The following is a 20,819-nucleotide window of genomic DNA, read 5'->3' on the forward strand; positions in this document are numbered from 1 at the left end:
TCTGTGCTTCGATTTCCCATCTGAAGGGCCCCAGCCCTCTCTCCTAGCGTTGTTGTTGGGACGATCACATGAGATAAAGTCTTCAAAAGTATATATAAAAGTAAAAATCCTCAGAGAAACAAAAGTAGAGTTGCTGCTACCAATTATATTATTAGGTCAGGAAATTCTCAGCATTTCTCCACGGAAGCCCTGTATTTAAACTTACATAACTACTCCTAAGTTATTAAAGGTTTTCTATTATGCAGGTTATTTGAATGGGGCTAAAAAGGGTGTTTATGAAAATTCTTTACTGAGAATTGCTGATTTTTGAGTCGAGAACCGTGGTCCGACCTTTCTAAACTGCAGTTTAGAAACTAACTGTGCCCACTTGGCCTGCCATAGCCAAGAGCCGGGCGCGGGCGCAAGCCGCAGCAGTGCACCGAGTCACAGTTCCGGAGGCTGAGCTCTGAGCCTGGCGTGTCGGAGGGCTGGTTCCTTCCCAGGCCGTGAGAGAAAATCTGTCCCAGGGCCCCCCCAGCTCCTGGCCCGAAACCGCAAACGGCTTGCACAAGCAGCCCCCCAATCTCTGCCTCCGTCTCCAAGTGGCATTTTCCCCGCCTGTGCGCGCGCGTGTGCAGATTCCCCGTTTCTAAGGATACCAGTCGCTGGATTAGGACCCGCGCTGGTGACCTCGTTTCAGCTCATTACGGCTGCAGAGACCCCGTTTCCGAACACGGCCACATCCTGAGTCCCCGGGGGCTGGGTCCAGAACACGCGCCTTTGCAGGGAGACACCATTCCACGGGCCCCTGCTCCTTCCTGGCTGCAAGCCCTCTCTCCAGCAGGGGCAGTTACAGGCCCCCAGCTCCCGCCTCCCCTGCAGCCCGGCCCTGTGCCCCCTCCCGCGTGCCCTCCTGCCCAGTCACCTGCCTGGAGGTCCCCGAACTGCCCTGGGGGGGGCGCCTCAGAGCTGCACCCTCTGCTGGGGGACTCTTCCGGGTGAACTCATTCTGCCCCTGTCAGGTCCTCGCTCCGGGCCCCCTCCTCCAGGAAGCCGCCTCTGCCTCCCTGCTCGGGGGCTCCCTCGCCGCACGCATGTCCTTGCTGGCCGGCCCCTCACAGCGCCAGGGGCTGTCCCCTCCTCTTTCCCCAGGGCGGAACCCAGACCGTCCCTGCGTGTGTGTTGACTTAATGTCTGAATGAATGAGTGGGTCGCCTCAGCTTTCAATGTTTTGGGGACAAACTGCTGTCAGGGAAACAGTGAGCACCCTTAACAGAATTTTCTTTTGTTTTTAAACTCAAGTGCATTTGTTAGGGAAAAAGCACAGCGGATGTAGCTGCAAGGTCTGTTTTGCCATCGTTCATTCAGTCAACGTGACATAGTTAAGGGCCACCGGGAGTGTCACCTGCCCGTGCTGGCACTGGGGGGCATTCGAGGCATGCCAGGCACAGAGGCACAGCCCTGGAAAGCTGGCTCCCAGCGGGCCCGGCGAGTGTGAGGCAGGCCCTGACGCAGGGGCCGGGTGAGGAGAGCCCGCAGGAGTCGTGCCTGGCCGGGGCAGCTTCCCGGAGGAGGTCCACCTGTTGGACGTGGCTTTGAGGGTTTGGCCGGGGGGGAAGGAGGGTGTGTGCAGGTGTGTCAGGGGCCCGAGGGAGCGTGGAGGCCGGCTCCGGGAGCGTGAGCCGAGCCGCGTGGGTGCGCCGTGCAGGGGAGAAGCAGGGCAGGGCGCTGGAACCGTTGTCCTGGATCTCCGTGCTCTGTCCCCGGAAGGCTCTGCGATGGCTCCTGTTTCCCTCTCCCCTCAGAATGGCCTGTCCCCGATCCACATGGCAGCTCAGGGAGACCACCTCGACTGTGTCCGGCTGCTGCTGCAGTACGACGCAGAGATCGACGACGTCACCCTGGACCACCTGACCCCACTGCATGTGGCGGCCCACTGCGGCCACCACAGGGTGGCCAAGGTCCTCTTGGATAAAGGGGCCAAACCCAACTCCAGAGCCCTGGTGAGTAGGCGGCCACCGGAGAAGGTGCCGGGGGGCAGGGCCAGGGCTGCGAGGCTGGGCCCATGGCCAGGGCAGCAGGGGCCTGGGCACCCCTGGGTCCAGGCCCAGAGTGGCGAGCTATGACCGCACAGGCAGGCAGGGACCCTGCGTGCACCTGTCCTGCACCCCCCCAGCACATCCAGTCTGAGGACCCGGCCGCAGTCAGGAGGGCCTGGGCCCAGGGCCCTGGCTCAGGAAGCAGTGCCCACGGCAGGCACATGGGCTGGGGGCAGTGGTTTCTTAGCGGCACCTGCCTTTTTTACCTGCCTTGTTGTGGGTAAGGAGGCCTGAGCTAGGCGTCCCTCTTCTGCAGAGCACCTTACGGTTTCCATGGCACCCGTGCGGAAGGAGGATTTCTGCTGTGGCCGTGGTCCCTCTCCCCACCCCCCCAGCCCAGGGGCCCCCAGGACCATGCAGGGATCTGGTGGGGCCGCGGATTTGCACAGGGCACACCCGAGACCACCGTCCCGGCAGCCCCCTCCAGAGGAGCCCAGCAGAGGATGGGGAGATGGTGGAGGATGGCTGGTCCATTCACTCGCTCATTCCCTCACTCACAAAAGCCTTCACCGAGCGCTGCCCACGGGCCACTTGCTGCCCTAGGGCAGCTGGGGCTTCCCAGCCTCAGGCCTGCTGACGGTTGGAGTCGGCGATTGTGGTCCTGTGCCTTATAGGCACTTCGCAGCGTCTCTGGCCTCTCCCCACTAGGCACTAAGAGCTCGCCTCTGCTAGTCGTGACGATCGGAAATGTCCCCAGAGGTTGCCCCATGTGTAGGGGGTGCAAACCTTACCCACCTCCCCGCTAGCTCCCCTAGTTTGAGCGCCACTGCCTGAAGGGGGCAAAGCACTGAAAACAGAGACGGAGCGTGCGCCAGTGCCCGCCGCAGAGCAGAGACCCCTTCCCTGAAGCCAGCAGTGGCTCAGGGCAGAAGGAACACGGTCCGTTCACAAAAGTAGGCTTCACTGTACATTTACCCTTAAGGGAGCTTTGAACCGCAGGCTCTCGTGGTGCATCCGGAAGCGTAATTAAACATTCTTTAAGAAGTTTGTAGACATCATACTTAAGAATATATCTGATGCATAGAGTGACAGCCACCTGCCTCTTACCTGATTGGCATTCGTCGGCATTACAAGATTAATCGATCGACATCGATTCATCAGCGGGTCTGTGGGTGTCTGCGGACGGGCTGGGCGGAGGCTGCTTCTTAGAGCAGGAGGGGGTGTTCCGGGTGTCCCTGGGCGGCGAGTAAGCGCCTGCGGATGTCTCTCTCTGCGCGGGCTGCAGAACGGCTTCACGCCCTTGCACATCGCCTGCAAGAAGAACCACATCCGAGTCATGGAGCTGCTGCTGAAGACGGGCGCCTCCATCGACGCGGTCACCGAGGTAGGAGAGCCGCGGCCGGCCGAGGGCGCTGCCCGAGCCCTGGCCCCCCGAGCCCTGGCCCCCCATGCCCTGGCCCCCCCGTGCCCCGGCCCCCCGTGCCCCGGCCCCCCGAGCCCCGGCCCCCCCCCCCCGTGCCCTGGCCCCCCGAGCCCCGGCCTCCCATGCCCTGGCCCCCCGGTGCCCCGGCACCCCCGGTGCCCTGGCTCCCCGAGCCCCGGCCCCCCGTGCCCCGGCCCCCCGTGCCCCGGCCCCCCCGTGCCCCAGCCCCCCGAGCCCCGGCCCCCCATGCCCTGGCCCCCCGGTGCCCTGGCCCCCCCCCCGTGCCCTGGCCCCCCGAGCCCCGGCCTCCCATGCCCTGGCCCCCCGGTGCCCCGGCACCCCCGGTGCCCTGGCTCCCCGAGCCCCGGCCCCCCGTGCCCCGAGCCCCGGCCCCCCGTGCCCCGGCCCCCCGTGCCCCGGCCCCCCGGTGCCCCAGCCCCCCGAACCCTGGCCCCCCGTGCCCCGGCCCCCTAGCCCTGGCCCCCCGAGCCCTGGCCCCCCCGAGCCCTGGCCCCCCGTGCCCTGGTCCCCCATGCCCTGGCCCCCCGTGCCCTGGCCCCCCGAGCGCCGCCGGGCGTGTCCGTGTGTCCGAGTGGCGGGGCTGCTGAAGGGGCTGGATCCGTGGCAGCCCAGGCCAGGGAACGCGTGTCCAGCCTCAGGGAGCTTCCAAGATCAGACTCGAGTTTCGCGAGCTGTAAAATGGGCAGCACTTGTGCTGCGGGGGTTTGTCTTTCTCTCCAGTCCTTTTTCTTGGAAGCAAACCTACCTCATTTAACTCCCTTTGCCCGGAAAACGGTTCATGAAAGCCCGGGCGCTATCCGGCGCTGTCTTCTTTGGGGGAGCGGGGTCTCACTCTGCTCCCGTCCGTTCCAGTCTGGCCTGACGCCGCTCCACGTGGCCTCCTTCATGGGGCACCTGCCCATCGTGAAGAACCTCCTGCAGCGGGGCGCGTCGCCCAACGTCTCCAACGTGGTGAGTGAGCTTGCGGGCAGCGCCAGGGCGCTGCTCTGGGCCAGCAGCGCAGCGGAGCTTCCGCTGGGGCCGCTCTGGGGACAGGCAGAATCCTCAGGAGAGAGGTGACTGCACCCCTCTGCGCCCTGAGAGACTCGGGGAAGCACCCCTCTGAATGACGCTTTCCCGCCCGAGCACGCCACGTCTGTAAATCTTGGGGCTTTTCTTTTGGACGATAATTTTGGACCGTCTGTAAGTGTTAACTGTGAATGCATTTACATTTTTGAATATTCATCAGCTCTGGGATTACTCTTACGTATACCTAGAATACACACGCACGCACAGACACACACACACACGCGCACGCACGCTCTCGTGTACACAAGAGGTTAGAGGGCTACTTGCTGGGACAGCTCCACCTCTTGGACAAAAACCCACCGTGCCACTCCAGGTCGGCGTGTTGGAGCGCCGTGCAAAGCCGGCGTGTGTTAACTGTTGTGTAATGTTTTCCTTTTACAGAAAGTGGAGACCCCACTACACATGGCAGCCAGAGCAGGGCACACGGAAGTGGCCAAATACTTACTGCAGAACAAAGCCAAAGTCAATGCCAAGGCCAAGGTGAGTTCTGGAGCTGGGAAGGGACGGTCCTGCCTCCGCCCCTGTTTGAGGCCGGGCTGCAGTGCCTGTGGCCCAGGAACCACTTGTGGTTCCCGTCGAGGTCCCTCTGGACGCCCAGATGCTGTGTCGTGGGTGGGGGCGGCGGGGCAGGTCTGAGAAAGCATGAGATACTTCTGTGTCAGAGCCACATTTCTTTAAAATAAACGAAAGCCCAAGGAGTGTGGCTGGCCGCAACGCGCGTCGGGCCGCTGGTGCCAGTTGTGGTGTAGGAAGGAGGCAACTTTTTAAAGACGGTGTTGCCAGTGAAAACCAGCCAGGAGCTGCTCCATCTAAAATCGCAGGATTCCCCCTTGTTGTGAACGCGTCTTTGCATTTTCGGTTGGCTGAGCGGACAGTGAGGATGGCTGCAGAGCCGGCCTGCCAGCGTCGGGCCTCCCTGGCCACTGGTGGCAGAGGCTCCCTTGGGTTGAGGACTGTGATTGATGTCTGGGCCGCGTGACGGGTGCCTGGGGCAGGGCCGCGTGGCACAGAGACATCGCACACGGAGCCGTCAGCACCAGCCAGAAACCGGAAGTGGGGCGGGGTGGATGGAAAAGTCGCCGTCCCTGCTCGGCAGTTAGACTCTCGCCTGGTGTAGGGAGAGTCAGAACAGAAAGACAGAGAATCAAACAGGAAAGACAAGCGTGTCCACTCAGAAGGGACTTGGGAGGCGTGTGTCAGCGACCGCGATGCACTGAGTGCCTTCACGCACCAACAGTCTGGAGACGCGCACGTTATAGGCCAGATCCCGACGCTCCCCGGGGAGGCAGATGTCGTCGTTCCCATTTCACTGATGGGAAGGCTGAGCCTTTGGGCAATTGAGTAGAAATAACAGCCAAGGTCGCTGTAGGGACGGAGTAAGATAGAACATGCTGGTTTCTGTAACTCCCAGATCCCAGTTCTTCGTCTTCTTAGCTGTGTGACCTTGAGAAGGCCACTCACCCTCCCTGGGCCTCACCTTCCGCATCTCCTGCCCTTTGTTTTCCCTGCGGGTGCAGGATGACCAGACCCCGCTGCACTGTGCGGCTCGCATCGGCCACACGGACATGGTGGCGCTCCTGCTGGAGAGTGGCGCCAACCCGAACCTGGCCACCACTGCCGGGCACACGCCCCTGCACATCGCCGCCCGCGAGGGCCACGTGGAGACCGCCCTGGCCCTCCTGGGAAAGGACGCGTCCCAGGCCTGCATGACCAAGGTACAGCCTTCTTCCTCCTGCTTGGAAGCAGCGGCAGGCCAGTCCCGCCGGGCCGGGGCTCCGCCGGCGTCCACCTGACCCCCGCCCGCCTGCCTGGGCGAGGCCGAGGTCCTGACGGCCTGTGTTTCTCCTCAGAAAGGATTCACCCCCCTCCACGTGGCGGCCAAGTATGGCAAGGTGCGGGTGGCAGAGCTGCTGCTGGAGCGGGACGCGCACCCCAACGCCGCGGGCAAGGTGGGCCGGGCCCTCGGACCGGAGGGGAGAGCAGGGCGAGAGGGTAGCCACCGAGGGGAGGGCAGGGGGAGAGGGGTAGCCACCGAGGGGAGGGCAGGGGGAGAGGGTGGCCACCGAGGGGAGAGGGGCCCTTGCAGAGCTGAGCTTCCGTCTCTGCCCGCCCTCTTCTCAGGAATGAGGAGGCGGCCCTGGGTCCTGTGGTTACATCCTGTAGTGACACCAAGTCAGGACCGGCTTTGCGGGGATGTGTGGCTAGATTTTACCTGTGCGAAGCAAGTGCTTCAGGCTGGGCATGGTGGCTCATGCCTGCAATCTCAGCAGCACTGCGGGAGGCCGAGGTGGGAGGATCACTTGAGCCCAGGAGTTTGAGACCAGCCCGGGCAACATAGCAAGACCCCATCTCTAAAAAAAAAGTTCTTTAATTAGCTGGGTGTAGTGGTGGTTCATGCCTGTAGTCCCATCTACTGAGGAGGCTGAGGCAGGAGGATCGCTTGAGCCCAGGAGTTCCAGGCCGTAAGCTGTGATGGTGCCGCCCTACCCCAGCCTGGGCTACGGAGCGATACTCTGTCTCAAAAAATGCATAAATCGATCAGTGCTTTGGATCCCGGTACGGGCCCTGCGTCTGAAGAGCGCACCGGAGTGAAGTCCACTCTCTCTGTCCCCGCAGAGCGGCCTGACGCCCCTGCACGTGGCCGTCCACCACAACAGCCTGGACGTCGTCAGACTGCTGCTTCCGCGGGGCGGCTCGCCGCACAGCCCGGCCTGGGTAAGGCCCCACAGCCCTCCGCCTGCACGGCCGGCCGCAGTCCTTCGGGGAGGGGGTCTGGAGAGCAGCAGAGGGGCTTTGTGTTTCCTTGTCACGTCGACCTCGGAATCTCACCTGGCTGTCATGGGCGCCACCTGCAGCACAACTCTGCTGCCGGGGACCCAGCGTGGGACGGGCGTGGTGACACAGGGGTCACCCGCAGAGGTGGAACTCGCTTCGCAAGTTGGTCCCCAGGCAGCCGCGAGCCGGCTGTGTTGTCGGCTGCCTGGCAGAGGTCACCGAGGATGAGACCGTGCGCAGAGTCGGGGCCTCGTTCCCGGACATCCCGGCCCGGAAGCCCCGTCTCTGGCCCGCTCCCCAGGTGGCTCTCAGGCGGGGGCCACACTTTGAGAATGTTCAGGGCTGTGGGTGAGCAAGGAGCCCCTTGTGAATGGGGGCGATCACCTCCAGACTTACTTCTTCCTGAGATCAGACTTCTAGGCCCATCGTGGCTCTTCTTGCAAGGAGGCACACCTGCGCACGCCACGCACGGGACAGACGCCCTGGCGCCAGCCTCACGCCAGCCTCTGAAACGAGCCACCAGGCAGCAGACCCCTCTGGGGAGCCAGCGTGGCGGGCGCGGGTGGGCGGCAGCGCCGTGGAGGGTGACGCCCGGGCGTTGGTGGTGCAAGGTGGAGCCCGACCCACAAGGACCGGTCCCGGGAACAGGCTGCCCCCGCCCCATGTGGGGTTCTCGTCTGCAGGGAGCGCGCCGTGTGGCCGGCGGCCCAGGTGGCAAGGGAGGGGCAGGAGGGCTGGAGGTGCTGAGGGCAGGCAGGGCCGGCCAGGCCGAGGCAAGCTCTTAGCCGGTAGTTTCCGGGGAGCGAGCCCCGGTCACAGTCATGGCGGGAGTCCACGAGCTGCAGAGAAGGGAGCCAGGTGGGTCGTCCTGCTTCCAGCAGAAGCAGGACGACCCACCTGGCTCCCAGCTGACCCTGCTGGCTTGGGGCAGCCCCCAGGCGGGGAGGGTCAGCTCTGGGCCGGGTTTGCTTTCCCCTCCCCTCGGCCTTGCAGCCCCGCCCAGACTCCGCCAACGCGGGGAGCCCAGGTCACGGTGCAGAGGGAGCACGCCGCCCCACCGAGCTGCCGGCTTACTCCTGCCTCTAAAAATAAAAAGCTGGACTCCCTTCCTCCTCCTCCTCACTCTCCTCCTTATATAAAGGGAACCGGAGCCAGGTTCATGGTATTTAAAGAGAGCTAAATCCAAGCACAAACCCTGTACAGATGGGCTTTGTTTCCATGGCAAAAAATAGTTTCCAAGTAGTCTGGCAATTTTGTAGAATTTCACATGCAAATCTCTCTGCACCCAAACCAAACCCTCCCTTTCTAATTTTGATGCTGATGTTGTTTTAACATTGAGGCCACGCTCTCTCCTGCCTGCATTCCCGTGGGTGATCTCATTTCCTTGGGAAAGAGGAGCCTTTTAAGGGCACGTGTCCCTCCCTGACCTCCCCTGACCCCCCAGCCTAGCCGCCCCATTGTCCTTGTCACCTGCAGAAGGCCATTCGTGGTTTCTTTGGCGTCCTAGTTTGGGGGAACCCCGGAAGGGCAGTCCATGTTCTGAGCGCATGCGGTGGCTCTTGCCTCTCGGTTTTAACCAGGGGCTACCAGGGAGCCTGTGCCAGCTCCAGGGCGAGCTTCCCTTTGCCTGCCAGGGTGCTGTCCCTGCCAGGGTGGCCACCCACAGCTGCCTGAGTGGCTTGGGAGTCCCGATTGTGCATCCACGAATCTGCTTGAGATGGCTCGAGGGACTCCCCTGTGTGTGCAGAAAGAAGTCCTGGCCATCGTGCTTCCATATAGCGAACCCCTGCCTGGGCCCGGCGCCAGCCGGGTGGGCGCTCAGGGCCTTATCCCGGTCCGTCCGACAGCGGCACCTGGGCCTGGACGTTCCAGGACACGCTCCTCGCAGGCGATAGGCTCCAAACCTCAGGCCAGATCCGTGGAGTCACATCTCCTTTCTTTGCCCTCCTTTGATATGGCCCAACAATCATTTTGTTTCATTGATTTTATTATAATCAGAATGTCAGTCTTGCTACATGAACGCAACCTGCAGAGAACAATTCAGTGTTCTCTCTTAACATAATTAAATTAAGAAGGAGAAATACTAGAAAGAATTACGTGATTCTTCAATGAGATGCTCTTTTGATTTAATTTAATTATTTGGGTAAATCACAACTTTTCACTTTGTCCATAAAGGCCACTTTTACAGCCTGGCCTTGACGTCCTTTTCCCTGCCCCCTGGGCCTCTTTCCTTTTCCTGGCCGGTGATCCTGGCAGAATCAGAGATGTTGGTTTCCACGGTCAGACAGTGGCTGCCAGGGGAGGACTCAGTCCTCGGGGACGGCTGGAGGGCACCTCACATGCCCTGAGACAGACACGCGGGAGTCCCACTGCTGCAGCCTGGGCCGGGCACGTGCCCAGGGGTCCGGCGCCCCGACCCTGCGCGCGCCGACCCTGCGCGCCCCGGGCCCTGCTGCTCAAAGCGTCGTTCCCCGGACCAGCAGCACCAGCTTCGCCCAGGGGCTTCGTAGACGTGCAGGATCTCTCAGCCTCTCCCAGATCTTCTGAATCAGAGTCTGCATTTTAACCGGCCCCAAGTGCTCTGTGAGCACGTCAGAGCTCGATAGGCACTGTTCTGGCCGAAATGACCTGGGCTGTGGAGTCGAGGGTCAGAGCTGGGCTATCTGTTGCTCCACTTACTAAGTGACATTAGATGAGGCGCTTAGCCTCTCAGAGAATTGGCTTCTTTATCCACAAAATGGGATCATCATAAAAATGCCTGCTCTGCTTGCCTTCCGTGGTTGTGGTGAAGCTCAGAAGAGACAGCTGAGATGAAAGTGGTTTTTGACAGTGGCGGACACAGCTGCCCGCCTGCGAGCTGGCTCCGCAAGCTACACCGCGTCCTGCTTCCTCCATCGGGAGAGTCTTGCTGTCAAAACAATAGTAGAAATACAAAGTCAGCTGAATAAGCAGCGCACAGCGATGCAGTTGGGTTTACTCGGGCCGCACTCTTTCGAGCCAGGGGCACGTGGGTCTTAGTCTCGGAAACCGCCCTCGCGTGTGTCACCATGTCCAGTCCACCCGATAGCTTTGAAAACCCAACGAGGTAGCTGTTCTTATACCACTTAAAACATACCGAAGGAAGTCTAGGTCGCTGGACGTCTTGCTCTGGGTCACGCGGATAGTTAAGAGTGGGGTGAAGACCGGCTCCCAGGTCCACAAGTCCCTTGCTCGCCACGTGTCCCCAAATGCCACCGTGCCTGATGCTAGCAGGCAGGCCCAGAGGGCGGCGTCTGTGCAGTTGTACAGGGAAAGAAACAGAGCTGCTGCTGGGGCTTGTGGCCCTCCTTGCAGGAGGGAGGAGACGAGAACCCGGTTCACCTGCTTACCTGGCCCTGCAGTTGTGCTGTGGCTGCCTAAGGGATCCCAGCCTCTCCCCGTGACAGCGTGTCCTGCCAGGGAAGTAGATGGTGGAAAAGGGGGCAGGCGTTTGCGTTGGCTACGGGAGCCTGAGGCGCTATCTCCAAATCAAATGGGTTTTGTTTGTTTGTTTGCTTAAATTGCTCTTGGAGCGGTACCAGCCCTGCTCTGTGGGTGTCCAGCTGGCTGAGCACCAGGCCCAGCCCTCCCTCCCGCACCCGTACTGCCAACTCAGCGTTCCTGTAACCAGGCCCCGGGTGGCTCCTTCCGTTTCAGAATGGCTACACCCCTCTGCACATCGCCGCCAAGCAGAACCAGATGGAGGGGGCCCGCAGCCTGCTGCAGTACGGGGCCTCGGCCAACGCGGAGTCCGTGCAGGGCGTGACTCCCCTCCACCTGGCTGCGCAGGAGGGTCACGCGGAGATGGTCGCTCTGCTCCTCTCGAAGCAAGCCAACGGCAACCTGGGGAACAAGGTGAGCACGGCGCCCTGGGGTCTTGGTTGCAGTGCCGCGTCGGGGTCCTCTAACCAGGGATGACATCTGCACACGGAGCACCTGCGTGTGCCGGGTCCTGCCTTGGGCGGGGCGGGCACGACCCTTACAACAGCCCTACGTGTGGCCTCAGTTCCCTCAAGGAAAACCCAGGGTCAGGAAGGTCACTTTCGGCCCAGGTTGCGGGACTCCGCGGCCAGCTGATGCCAAAGCCCTTGCCGATGCCACCGCGCTGTGCCGTCTCTCTAAGCATCGCCGACGGTAGGGTCTGCAAGGCCTTCGCCATGAAATCCACGGTCCCCTTTGCAGATACAGGCCAGAGTCTGCGTTCAGGCCTCTGTTAACTGACTTGGTACTGAATGTTCATGTTCCGTGGAGGAAGGTATTTTTAAAATACCCATAGGCCGGGCGCGGTGGCTCACGCCTGCCATCCCAACACTCTGGGAGGCCGAGGCGGGCGGATCGCTCGAGGTCAGGAGTTCGAAACCAGCCTGAGCAAGAGCAAGACCCCGTCTCTACCATAGATAGAAAGAAATTAATTGGCCAACTGATATATATAGAAAAACTTAGCCGGGCATGGTGGCGCATGCCTGTAGTCCCAGCTACTCGGGAGGCTGAGGCAAGGAGGATCGCTTAAGCCCAGGAGATCGAGGTTGCTGTGAGCTAGGCTGAAGCCACGGCACTCACTCTAGCCTGGGCGACAAAGTGAGACTCTGTCTCAAAAAAGAAAAGAAAAGAAATAAATAAAATAAAATACCTATACATTAGAAGTTCTTAATCCAGGGGCAAGAGTGCATGCACATAAAGCCTTCTAAAGCTGGACAGGGCATCTGGGGAGAAAGGACACATGCATGTTTTCTGGGTGAGGTATTCATAGTGTTCTTTAGCTTATTAAAGGAATGCACCACCCAAGAAATACTAAGAGTTCTTTTTTTAATAACAATCTTATTGCAATATAATTCACATAAAATTTACCCTTTTGAACTGTACCATTCCATGGTTTCTAGCACATTACGGAATTGGGCAACCATCAACACCGTGTAACTTCAGAACATTTCCTCACCCCAACAGGAAAGCCCACACCCATTAGCAGCCACTTCCCGCGCCCCCCCAAACTCCCTGGTCCCTGGAAACCACGAATCTACTGTCTCTGTGAATTTGCCTGTTGTGGACATTTCGTGTACACGGAATCACACAGCACGAAGTGCCGCTTCTGTAGACGGCAAATCCCGTGACTGTTGCAGTAGGACCGCCACACTCCGTGGCGTCCTGGGTCTCCTCCTTGTGTCACTAAAGCAAGGAGACAGCAGTGATGACGGCCACTCTGAACGGGAAACGTGCTCTCCCCTGCACACGATGCGCTCGGCAGGCGGGTTGCCGGTGTCATCCCAAGAACCGGGCAGGGAGCCCACACGAGGGGCTTTCAGCTGACACAGTGACCGCCCAGTCGTGGGCCACTGTCCCCGGAGCCGGCCCTGACCGCCGTGGCAAGCGGGAGTGGCTGCCTGCTGGAGCTACAGCTGCAGAGTCAGCTCAGAGCCCTTGGTCGTCGCAGGGGACGTGCAGAAGGCAGGGGTGCCCGTAGGGTCCCCGTAGAAGGGACACTGGCTGTGAGCACGGAGGAGTCGGAGCTCTGCTGTCCCAGTTAGCACAGGGCGCTGAGACAAGGGACGGGGCAGAGTGGTTTTCTGGTAGTCTTCTGTGAGTGCCCACATAGGAGACGGCATCTCTCATACGTTCACGCTCACGAGAGAGCTGTTTGTCACCGGGATGGGGGCGTTCACTCCCCGAGGGACCCTCCACCCTTCTGCGGCGATACACGGTAGTGTGCTGCACATATATGGCACCGTGTGCTATTCAAAGTACTTTCGGCTATGCTTTCTCGGGTGATCCTGACCTCGGCCTTGAGATATACCAGGGATGATCTCTGTTGTCTACATTAGGAAGCCACGGCTCTGAAATTTACCATGGAATTAGGGGGTTCCCAGAAGAAATCACAAAGTATCTACGATGGGAAGGTACTACAAAGCTCACCCACATCAGAGGTCGGCAAACTACGGCCCATGGGCCAAATCCGGCCCACCACTTGTTTGTGTAAATAAAGCTTTATTGGAACATAGCCATGCCCATTCCCTTATGTGTTGGCCTTGGCCACTTTGTTACCACAACTGGCAGAGTCGGGTAGTTGCTACAGAGACACAGTCTAAGATATTGATGATCTGGCCGGTAACAGAAAAAGTTGCCAACCTCTGATCTAGTTTATCCTCCTTGTTTTCAGATGAGGGTACCGAGGCCCAGAATAGGAAGAGCTTTGCCCAGGGTCACGTAGCTGTCGGTGGCAACGGAGCCGGGTTGAGCTCCCAGACCTCAGGGCTCTGTCATTGTGGTCCGAAGTCTTTACAGGCCAGAAGGTGACGAATGTCATTTTATTTGCAGAGTGGACTCACACCCCTCCACCTGGTGGCACAGGAAGGCCACGTCCCGGTGGCAGACGTGCTGGTCAGACACGGTGTCGCGGTGGACGCCACCACTCGGGTAAGGCGGGTGCCCCGGGCCTCAAGGGCTCCCCCTGCCGCCTTCCTGCATGCTTTGACAGCCCTTGCAGGCGGGCACCCCACACTTGACAGCCCTGCCAGGCGGGTACCCCACACTTGACAGCCCTGCCGGGCAGGTACCCCACACTTGACAGCCCTGCCAGGCGGGTACCTCACACTTGACAGCCCTGCCAGGCGGGCACCCCACACTTGACAGCCCTGCCAGGCAGGTACCCCACACTTGACAGCCCTGCCAGGCGGGTACCCCACACTTGACAGCCCTGCCAGGCGGGCACCCCACACTTGACAGCCCTGCCAGGCGGGTACCCCCACACTTCAGATCCCAGCTGGTCCTTAGAACTTCGAAACCCCAAGCACCCGAGGGGGGGGGGGCGTTCTCTGCTACTCCCTAGGGCTGGCAGTGGGTTTCAAGACTCCCGTCCTAATTATCTCACTTTCCAGGTGGGAATTTTAAAAAGTTTGCTAGACCTTTGAGCCTCTGTAGTGAGAAACCAAAAATGTCAGGCTCCCAGACGCGCTCATAAGTTTAACCACCCTGTTGTTCCAGAATTTGGTTAAATTCGGCTCAGCTCTCTTGGAACCTCTGTGTGCACGGAGCTGTGTGAGTGGGCTCTGCCCCTGAGGCATTTGCAGCTTAGCGTGGTCGCCAGAGACAGGAGGGCAGTGCAGCTGGGCATCTGTACAGGAGGGGCCTGCGCACCTGGGGGGGGGGAGAGGCTGTTTCCCGTTGGCAGGAAGAGGGGGCGTCATCGCCTCCTAGCCCCATCCCCGCCCCCGAGCACGACGGCAGTTCCGGAGGCAGTGTTGGGCTGGAGTCTCCCCAAGAAAGGTCTAGAAACTGTTTTTGTCCCCAACTGCCTGCAGCGTCCACGGGAATCCGTTAGAACCCAAGAAAGTTCTGGGTCTTTGAGGCTTCCCTTGCTCGCCCAGGTTAGTCTTTGGGTCCCGCCCCGAGAGACCCCGTGCTGTGGGTCAGCAAGGCCTCGAGGACCCCAGGCCTGCTATTACTCGAAGGTCGAAGGTCCGGCCTGCCGGTTTTCGAGCCAAGGGTCTCTGGAGCCTGTACGCTGAGGGCCGCACGCGTTGCAATCAGCGGGACAGAGTCCTGGGAAACCGGCCCCTTCAAAGCCCAAACTCCTGCGGGTAAATATCCAAGCCCACTCGTTTCAAGCAATGGCCAGTCCCCATAAATTCCATTGTGCAACAGCTATTAGAGTAACCCGGACAGCATTTTTGGGGTTTTACGATGGAGTTCTCCTTCCTAGCAGAAACAAGTCTGCTCTCACCGGGGTGAGGCACGGTTCCACATCTCAGCCTCTCAGCAGCGGGGCTGACAGCCGTTCCCTCCTCCTGAGAGAACCCTCCTGGACCCCATTGCAGCGTCTCGCCGATCTCCCTCCTCCCTCCTTTCTGCCTTTGACTCCGAGTCCTGCCTCCTCGGGCCCCCCTCCTCTGCCTTATCCTGGGGACCAACCCGTCTCCAGGGCTGCTGCCGCTGCCATGCGAGGGGGGCCCCACTCTAGCCTGGTGGGGCTCGGGGTCAGTCTCCCCTTGGTTCGCCACGGCCGCTCGGCCTTGGCTTGCCTGAAGCCGAGGCCTGCTCCCGCCTGGCCGCCGTGCCTCCTGGCCACCTGAGCCTTCCGAAGGGCCTCGCTGTCCTTGACCTCTGTCCATCGGCTGCTTCCGTAAAGATTTCCGTAGACACCAGCTCCGGAAGGCCTTTGGTTTGCCCAGAAGCCCTGCCGGTCAGCCACGCCCCCCTCCTGCCTTCCAGATGGGGTACACCCCGCTGCACGTGGCCAGTCACTACGGGAACATCAGGCTGGTGAAGTTCCTACTGCAGCACCAGGCGAACGTCAACGCCAAGACCAAGGTAGGTGCGGGGGCGCCTCAGACCTGCCCCCAGCGTGGGCACAGCTCGGGCGCCAGTCAGGCTGCGGCCGGGGGTGCCTGGGCTCCGCCACCGCTCTAAGCTCTGGCCCCAAAGGAGGAACGGGGAAATGCGGTTTTTTAACGTTGCACTGGGAGACGGGCAGGTGTCTGGAGCGGCCAGCTAACCCTGCCAAATGTCTGCCTGCTCTGCAGCTGGGGTACAGCCCCTTGCACCAGGCAGCCCAGCAAGGACACACGGACATCGTGACTCTGCTCCTGAAAAACGGCGCTTCTCCAAACGAGGTCAGCTCGGTGAGTGCCCCCCCCCCCAGCTCGAAAAGCTGCTCTCCGCGGCAGCGGCTCCAGGCAGCCCCCCTTGACTAGAGAGGTTCACGCACACAGGTGGGGCCGGACGGGCCTGGGGCACCCCAAAGTCCCAGCTGCCTAGGTGCCCAGGGGTGGGGCCCTGTGACCAGCTCCTCTTTCTGGTGAACTGAAGGTCTTCCTTTTAAGCACCATTTATCCTCCCCTTTCATGTTTCTTTGTTTGGTTGGTTTTTTTTGTTTGTTTGTTTTTGAGACAGAGTCTCGCTCTGTTGCCCAGGCTAGAGTGAGTGCCGTGGCGTCAGCCTAGCTCACAGCAACCTCAGACTCCTGGGCTCAAGCGATCCTGCTGCCTCAGCCTCCCGAGTAGCTGGGACTACAGGCATGCACCGCCATGCCCGGCTAATTTTTTCTATATATATTAGTTGGCCAATTAATTTCTTTCTATTTATAGTAGAGACGGGGTCTCGCTCTTGCTCAGGCTGGTTTCAAACTCCTGACCTTGAGCAATCAGCCCGCCTCGGCCTCCCAGAGTGCTAGGATGACAGGCGTGAGCCACCGCGCCCGGCCTGCTTTCATGTTTCTTAAACCGTGGTAGAAAGGCTTTCTGAAACACATGAAGCCCCTTCCATATGCTCTAAGTGAATAGAATGAAATGTGTCGGGTGGTTCCTGGTCTTCCGGCACCTCAGGGTTGCCGTTGGCGACGTCAGGGCCCGTTGCTCAGCGTGACCTTCCCCGTTCAGCCTCGTGGAGGTCTCTGGGGTTCTCTCCAGGCGGCTTTGCTCTGCAAGCGCGCGGACCCTCAGTTGTGGGCGTGGTTGCCATGTTCGGCACTGCGGGGGCCCAGGGCACGTGCTGGGAGTGGAGAATTTCAGGGAAAAGTAAAGCCTCGGTATCGCTGCACTGTCACTTAGCTCTTTCCCTTGCAGTCAGAGTAGAACATACTCCCCACGCCCTGTTTCTGGTGACTGAAGTCAGTGGAAGCGCATGGATTTTAACTAAAAGATTTAGGGCTGGGTCACTGACACCCAGAGAGCCGACTCTGGGAGTCGTGGGCAGCACAAAGTCACATCCGGTGACGTCCAGACCCACCCTCGACTCCACAGACTTGACACACCCGGACACGCCCCGGTCCGTGTGGCCTTGTCGTGCGTGCACGGCTGGGCTCCTCGCGCTGGTGCCGGGAGCCTCTGGGCTCCGAGGGGGCGTCCATGCGAGTAGGCCCTTCAGACGAGGGGAAGGGGAACTGGGGGGGACAGCGGGCTGGACCTTCCCCCGGCAGAGCCCTGTCTGAGTGCCCCGTCTTGCTGCTGTCCCCCAGAACGGAACCACACCTCTGGCCATAGCCAGGCGTTTGGGCTACATATCCGTGACGGACGTGCTCAAGGTCGTCACCGATGAAACCAGTGCCTCGGTAGGTCCGCTTCTCCCTGCACCCGCCCCCCACGCGCACCCCAGGGGCAGGGCGCCCCAGGGGTACGGGGACCTGGGGCGGCCACCTGTTCTCTCGGGCTGGAGTCGTGCTGCCACCTAGTGGCCGGAGGGGTCGGGGCTGTTTCTCCTGCCGTGGCCGGGCTCGCCCTGGGTCCCCTGTGCCCCTGCGGGCCGCGCCTCCCTCCCACCCGCATGACCGGGGAGCCGCCCGACTGGTGACGGGGCGCATGGCTCCAATTCGGGTGAATTCTCTGCTTTCTTTCATTTTAGTTAGTCGGCGACAAGCACCGGCTGAGCTTCCCTGAGACGGTGGACGAGATCCTGGACGTCTCTGAAGATGAAGGTGAGGTCCGGGCGCTGTGCCGCACTGGGGGACAGAGGGCTCCGGGCACGCGGGGCGGCCTCCTGCCACCTGCCAGGATGTGCCCCTCACCCACCCCCAGCACAGCAGATGGGCAACGAGCCAGGAGACCCGCTTTTCACAAATGGTGTCTATTACCAAAGTGCTCCTTTAAGGTGACCTTAGGTGGAGGAAAATTGGCCTCTCAGAAACTAAAATTTATAGATCCCACAAAGGTTCATAAATGTGTGTGTTTGCACAGCTCACACATGTGTGTGTCAGATTGGAGCGGGAGCCTTCTTGGAGCCATGAGGAACTGGAGTAAAACTCTGCCTGGTGCTTTCTTTGTGCGTTGAACAAATATTAAATGGATTATTTAAAATCTACAAGAATGCCTTTTTTTTTTTTTGAGACAGAGTCTCGCTTTGTTGCCCAGACTAGGGTGAGTGCCGTGGCGTCAGCCTAGCTCACAGCAACCTCAAACTCCTGGGCTCAAGCGATCCTCCTGCCTCAGCCTCCCGAGTAGCTGGGATTACAGGCATGTGCCACCATGCCCGGATAATTTTTTCTATATATATTAGTTGGCCAATTAATTTATTTCTATTTTTATAGTAGAGACGGGGTCTCACTCTTGCTCAGGCTGATTTCGAACTCCTGATCTTGAGCGATCCGCCCGCCTTGGCCTCACCAGAGTGCTAGGATGACAGGCGTGAGCCACCTCGCCCGGCCAAGAATGCCTTTTAATAAGCTACGCACATAGTGGGTCTGAGCACAAAATGGGTCCATAGTTTGGGGGTTATATCCGTGATTGTGAAATTCCTGGTCTCGTCTTCGTGAACTACAGAGCGCTCCCAGCGTGCCCCCTGCCCGGTGGGCCGTGTCTCCCACTGAGGAGACGGGAGCTCTGGTGCTGCAGAATAGCTGGTGGGCTGGGCAGGCCCTGCCGCCCTTCCTTGCGTCGGGCGGTGCGGGTCGTGTGATGTTGTTACCAGCTGGGTGCACAGCCTTCTCCCGAGACCCTGCGATGCCGCGTGTGCCCCCCACTTTACCTGACTTCAGTCCTTCCTTCAACTCGGCTCTTCTTTGCTTTCCAGGGACTGCTCATGTGTCTATAATGGGTATGAAACGCTTTCTGTTCCCTGTGGTCTTCTCTCACCAGAGTGCATCTCACCCTCAGCAACCCCAGCCCTCCCTGGTCCATTCTCGCTTCCCATCCTGCTCTGGCGCCTCGGCGTCCCGTGGGGAGCCAGGCACTCTGCTCCCACGGGGGTCCGCACCCCCGAGCGCTCTCCGGCGGGCAGCCCCGCCCGTCCGTCCCTGTGTCTGTGCCCATCCATGCCGCCGTGTTCGTGGCCATCACTGCATGAGCTCTTGTTCCATCCCGTCAGCTCCGGGTCATGAGCCAGGACACTCACAAGCCAGTCACAGCTCAGGGTTGAGGGCCCGGGCCGCGGCCCCAGTGCAGGCGAGGCGCGAGCGGAGAAGCAGTGTCTGGGCGTGGGCAGCCGGTTCTCCTGTAGTTTGGGCCTCTGTGATGGGCTTCCCACACAACGAGGTTTCAGCCGCCATGGCGACCACATCCTGCCGCCCTGTGCACACGCGGCCGCAGCTCTGCCGCAGCTCGGCCCCCGCAGCGCAGACGACGGGCAGTAGCAGCACCTTCTTTGGTGTCACCGTACACCCTGAAAGGGCTGTTTTGGAGTGGACCCCGTCAAGCAAAGGAAGTTCTTTCCGAAAGGCTGTGTTTTTTGCCCATCTGCAAAACCGGGTGCAGACTGAGATGTCAGGAGGCGGCTGCCCTGCTCTGCGTCCCAGGGCTGGAGAGAGGAGCAGGACTGGGCACAGACGTTGCTCCGGGGCCCCTGGGTGCAGCAGACGCCTTCCCCTCCCCTCCTCGGGAGCAAGCCCTGAGAGGCAGAGCAGGAAAAGCACTTTGCGGAGAGGAAGAGCGTCTCCCCTCCTGCCCCGTCCCTCACTCGAGCCCCTGTCGTTCCAGGGGAAGAACTCACCGGCTCCAAGGCTGAGAGGCAAGGCTCCAGGGATGTGGACGAAGAGAAGGAGCTGTTGGACTTTGTGCCAAAGCTAGACCAAGTGTAAGCGGTGCTCCTGGCGGGTCAGGTGTGGGCTGCCCGGCGCAGCCTGCCCCTCGGAGGAGGCGGCCGGAGCAGGGCAGGCCAGGGCAGGCGTCCCTCGCAGCGTGCTGCCGTCCCGGCATCCCTGCCTCCAGCTGTCCTCCCTCCCTCGCTCGCAGCCTCCCGCCCACGCCCCTCCTCCCTCTCTGGCACCCTCGGCCCTCACCAGAAGGCTCCCCTTAGAGACCTCTGCCAGGCTGAGGCCCGGCACTGACCTGCGCCCCTGCGCTGAGGCGCTAGGTGGGGTCCCCGGGGCCCGGGTGTGCCTGGGACGCTGTTCTCGTGTCTCCCGTGACTGCTGCGAGTCACTCCGCTGTGAGTGCATTTGTGCACAGGGATGTCGTGCTAACAATCTGCAGTCGGCACTCGGAAGCCCAGCCCAGGCGTCCTCTGGGCTCGCACACGCGGGGCGGCGGCACGAGCAGGAAAGGGAGCTGCGGGGCTGTTGGGCCCACGGGTGGGTCGGACGTCTGTCGGGAGGAGCACTGCGCTCCAGCCCTGGCCACGGGCCCACGCCAGTGGTCACGTGGCAATGCAGAGTGTCGGAGGGTCGAGGCCAGGGGAGGGTCTGTTGACGGGCTCTACGTGCAGAAAGGGGTGCACATGTTGGGGGTGTCCTTGGGGAAGACACCACAGCGGAGGCAGGTCCTTCAGTCGGGCTGTGAAGGCCAGTCGGGCTCTGGAGGGGAAGACGGAGGGGAGGCCCGGAGGCCAGGCGGAGGCCGTCCCTGTGTGGAAGGGGCAGCCGCACTGCACGGGGTACTTGGGGACAGGCTGGGCGGACGGGGACATCACGGGTGTGGAGGTCCTTCTCGTAGGGGCCCGCCTTTGAGGGCCCCGTGTTCCTGGCACACAGGGTGGAATCTCCGGCCATCCCCAGGATCCCCTGCGTCACCCCCGAGACGGTGGTCATCAGACCGGAAGAGCCAGAACAGGTGAGAGGAGCCATCGCTCTTGCTCTCCCC

The 20,819-nt window shown here is 60.9% G+C and overlaps 1 protein-coding gene across 8 annotated transcripts in view; it reads left to right on the forward strand.

The window, feature by feature from the left end:
• ANK1 (ankyrin 1) overlaps positions 1–20,819 on the forward strand; it is a 215,596-nt gene that overhangs the window by 152,122 nt on the left and 42,655 nt on the right. For 7 of the 8 annotated variants that reach the window (XM_075997373.1, XM_075997375.1, XM_075997376.1 and 4 more), the window contains exons 10-25: positions 1,785–1,982; positions 3,304–3,402; positions 4,315–4,413; positions 4,912–5,010; positions 6,048–6,245; positions 6,381–6,479; positions 7,147–7,245; positions 10,981–11,178; positions 13,633–13,731; positions 15,526–15,624; positions 15,837–15,935; positions 17,270–17,362; positions 17,653–17,725; positions 18,817–18,840; positions 19,719–19,815; positions 20,711–20,789. In XM_075997373.1, coding sequence (XP_075853488.1) covers positions 1,785–1,982; positions 3,304–3,402; positions 4,315–4,413; positions 4,912–5,010; positions 6,048–6,245; positions 6,381–6,479; positions 7,147–7,245; positions 10,981–11,178; positions 13,633–13,731; positions 15,526–15,624; positions 15,837–15,935; positions 17,270–17,362; positions 17,653–17,725; positions 18,817–18,840; positions 19,719–19,815; positions 20,711–20,789 — 1,752 coding nt within the window. The remainder of the gene's footprint in view (positions 1–1,784; positions 1,983–3,303; positions 3,403–4,314; positions 4,414–4,911; positions 5,011–6,047; positions 6,246–6,380; positions 6,480–7,146; positions 7,246–10,980; positions 11,179–13,632; positions 13,732–15,525; positions 15,625–15,836; positions 15,936–17,269; positions 17,363–17,652; positions 17,726–18,816; positions 18,841–19,718; positions 19,816–20,710; positions 20,790–20,819) is intronic. The other variant, XM_075997374.1, reaches the window with a different exon arrangement.

The sequence above is a fragment of the Microcebus murinus genome, chromosome 24, assembly GCF_040939455.1.
Source record: "Microcebus murinus isolate Inina chromosome 24, M.murinus_Inina_mat1.0, whole genome shotgun sequence".
Classification (NCBI taxonomy): Eukaryota; Metazoa; Chordata; class Mammalia; order Primates; family Cheirogaleidae; genus Microcebus; species Microcebus murinus.